Source organism: Chrysochloris asiatica, unplaced genomic scaffold (genome assembly GCF_000296735.1).
Source record: "Chrysochloris asiatica unplaced genomic scaffold, ChrAsi1.0 scaffold00179, whole genome shotgun sequence".
Taxonomy (NCBI): Eukaryota; Metazoa; Chordata; class Mammalia; order Afrosoricida; family Chrysochloridae; genus Chrysochloris; species Chrysochloris asiatica.
Window position 1 is genome coordinate 2265825 of NW_006408697.1, and position 1937 is coordinate 2267761.

The 1937-nt window shown below is 38.4% G+C and overlaps 1 protein-coding gene across 1 annotated transcript in view; it reads right to left on the bottom strand.

Moving 5' to 3' along the window:
• MTR (5-methyltetrahydrofolate-homocysteine methyltransferase) overlaps positions 1-1937 on the bottom strand; it is a 170889-nt gene that overhangs the window by 110056 nt on the left and 58896 nt on the right. The window contains exon 11 of the mRNA XM_006872011.1: positions 443-522. Coding sequence (XP_006872073.1) covers positions 443-522 — 80 coding nt within the window. The remainder of the gene's footprint in view (positions 1-442; positions 523-1937) is intronic.

Below are 1937 nucleotides of genomic sequence, written 5' to 3' on the forward strand. Positions count from 1 at the left end.
TTTTTTTTTTTTTTTTTTAAATACTCAGGCATATACGATAATTTCCACCACCAAAGGCACACAGCGTCACGGCAACACACAAGCCACCATAGTATGACATACTGACAGACAAGTGGTGGCAGATTCTACATAGCAGTAGCAAACTGAACAATTAAATGTTAGGCTGTGGCCAATGTTTTCAAAGCAGAAGAGAGAGACAAGGCCACGTGACTTCTATTTCTTACCAGGGGTATTATCTGGCCAAATCTGCTGTGTATGTTCATTCCTCTCCCTCCCCAAGAAAAACAAGAGGATTCTTTTTCAGAAATCATTTAAGTGACAAGACAAAAATGTGTAATCTTCATTATTCTTTGACCGAATAAATAAGTTACTTGGCATAGAAGCCCTAGCATTTAGAATAAACATCCTGAATACATTCTACAAATGGTTCTTTCTGACTTACCAGACAGTAACATGTGCCCTTCATAAACACTGGTAAGTGGAACTCTCGGTTTACAGTCTCTCACTGCTGAAGCAATTTCCCTGAGTTGAAAGAGAAAACACTGTATCATTAACACAGAAGAAAATTAATTTAATTGAATCTAATTAAATGAATTTCCAGTTACGAAATTAAATCTGTTTAACATAATTATATACCTACTCCAAATGTGTAGCAATAATTATGTGTTTTCATTTTATCAGTTGTTAATGTAGAAAATTCACCTATACACCTTAATCTTTATGGGTCTGCTCAATCTGCTGTGAACTGTACCCGTTTATACCCTCAAGACATGAACTGAAGAGATATGCAATGGTTTGAGCAAATACAAACAGCGAACTTCCTCCCCTCTTTCCCAAACCTGTTGTTGCTAAGGGTCCAACTCGTAACCTTGTATGGAGTTTCTGAGGCTTTAAATCTGTTGTTAAGTGCAATCAAGTCAGTTCTGACTCATAGCGACCATGTATAGGGTTTCCGAGGAGCAGCTGGTGGGTTGGAATTGCCAACCTTGTGGTTCACAGTCCAGTGCTGATTCTACAACACCACACCAGGAGTCCTTAAATATATGGTGGTGGTGGTGGTGGTGGTGGTGGTGTGCCATGGAGTCTGTTCTGATTCATAGCAACCCTGTATAGGGTTTCCGAGACTGTAAATCTTTACGGGAGTAGAAAGCCTCATCTTCCTCCCATGGAACAGACAGTAGTTTTGAACTGCTGACCTTGAGGTTAGCAGCCCAATTCCTAACCACTATAGATGTCCTTTATTCACATTTGTAATATGTACTTGCTTCTTATTTAAGTTTTTAAAAAAATGACTTGAGAAGGAGGAATGAGCATGAGCGGCGGTTCCAGCAGTGGAGGGATTTACTTCATGTAGGTTTGTTTTTCCTAAACACGGTAACAAATAGTAGAGGAGTCTGTAGAGCTAAAGCACTAGAATTTCAAAATGATACCTAAAAGTGTATTTTGTTTTAGTCACATTCATACTTTCCTTAACTTGATCAGCTTTGATTACTTATGACTTCTACCAACTATGAAATCTGGCTACTCTACTAAATTTATCATGACCAGAAAAAACTGCTCATTTATTAACCCCAAATTAGTATGCAGATGTCAAAAGTGAAAACAGGATTCATGTATGCATATAAAAAAAATATTTTCATACACATTTATACATGGTGGTGGTGGTGGTTATATGCCGTGAAGTCGGTTCCAACTCATAGCAACCCTGTACAGGGTTTCCGAGGCTATACATCTTTACAGGAGCAGAAAGCCTCATCTTTCCCCTGCGGAACAGCTGGTAGTTTCGAACTGCTGACCTTAAAATTTACAGCCCAATTCGTAACCACTACGCTACCAGAGCTCCTTCATCTATATATACATACACATACATAACATACAGAGGCATTTTTAAAGTATTTCTTTAGAACAAAGAGAAATCAGCTGTGTCCAAAGATAAG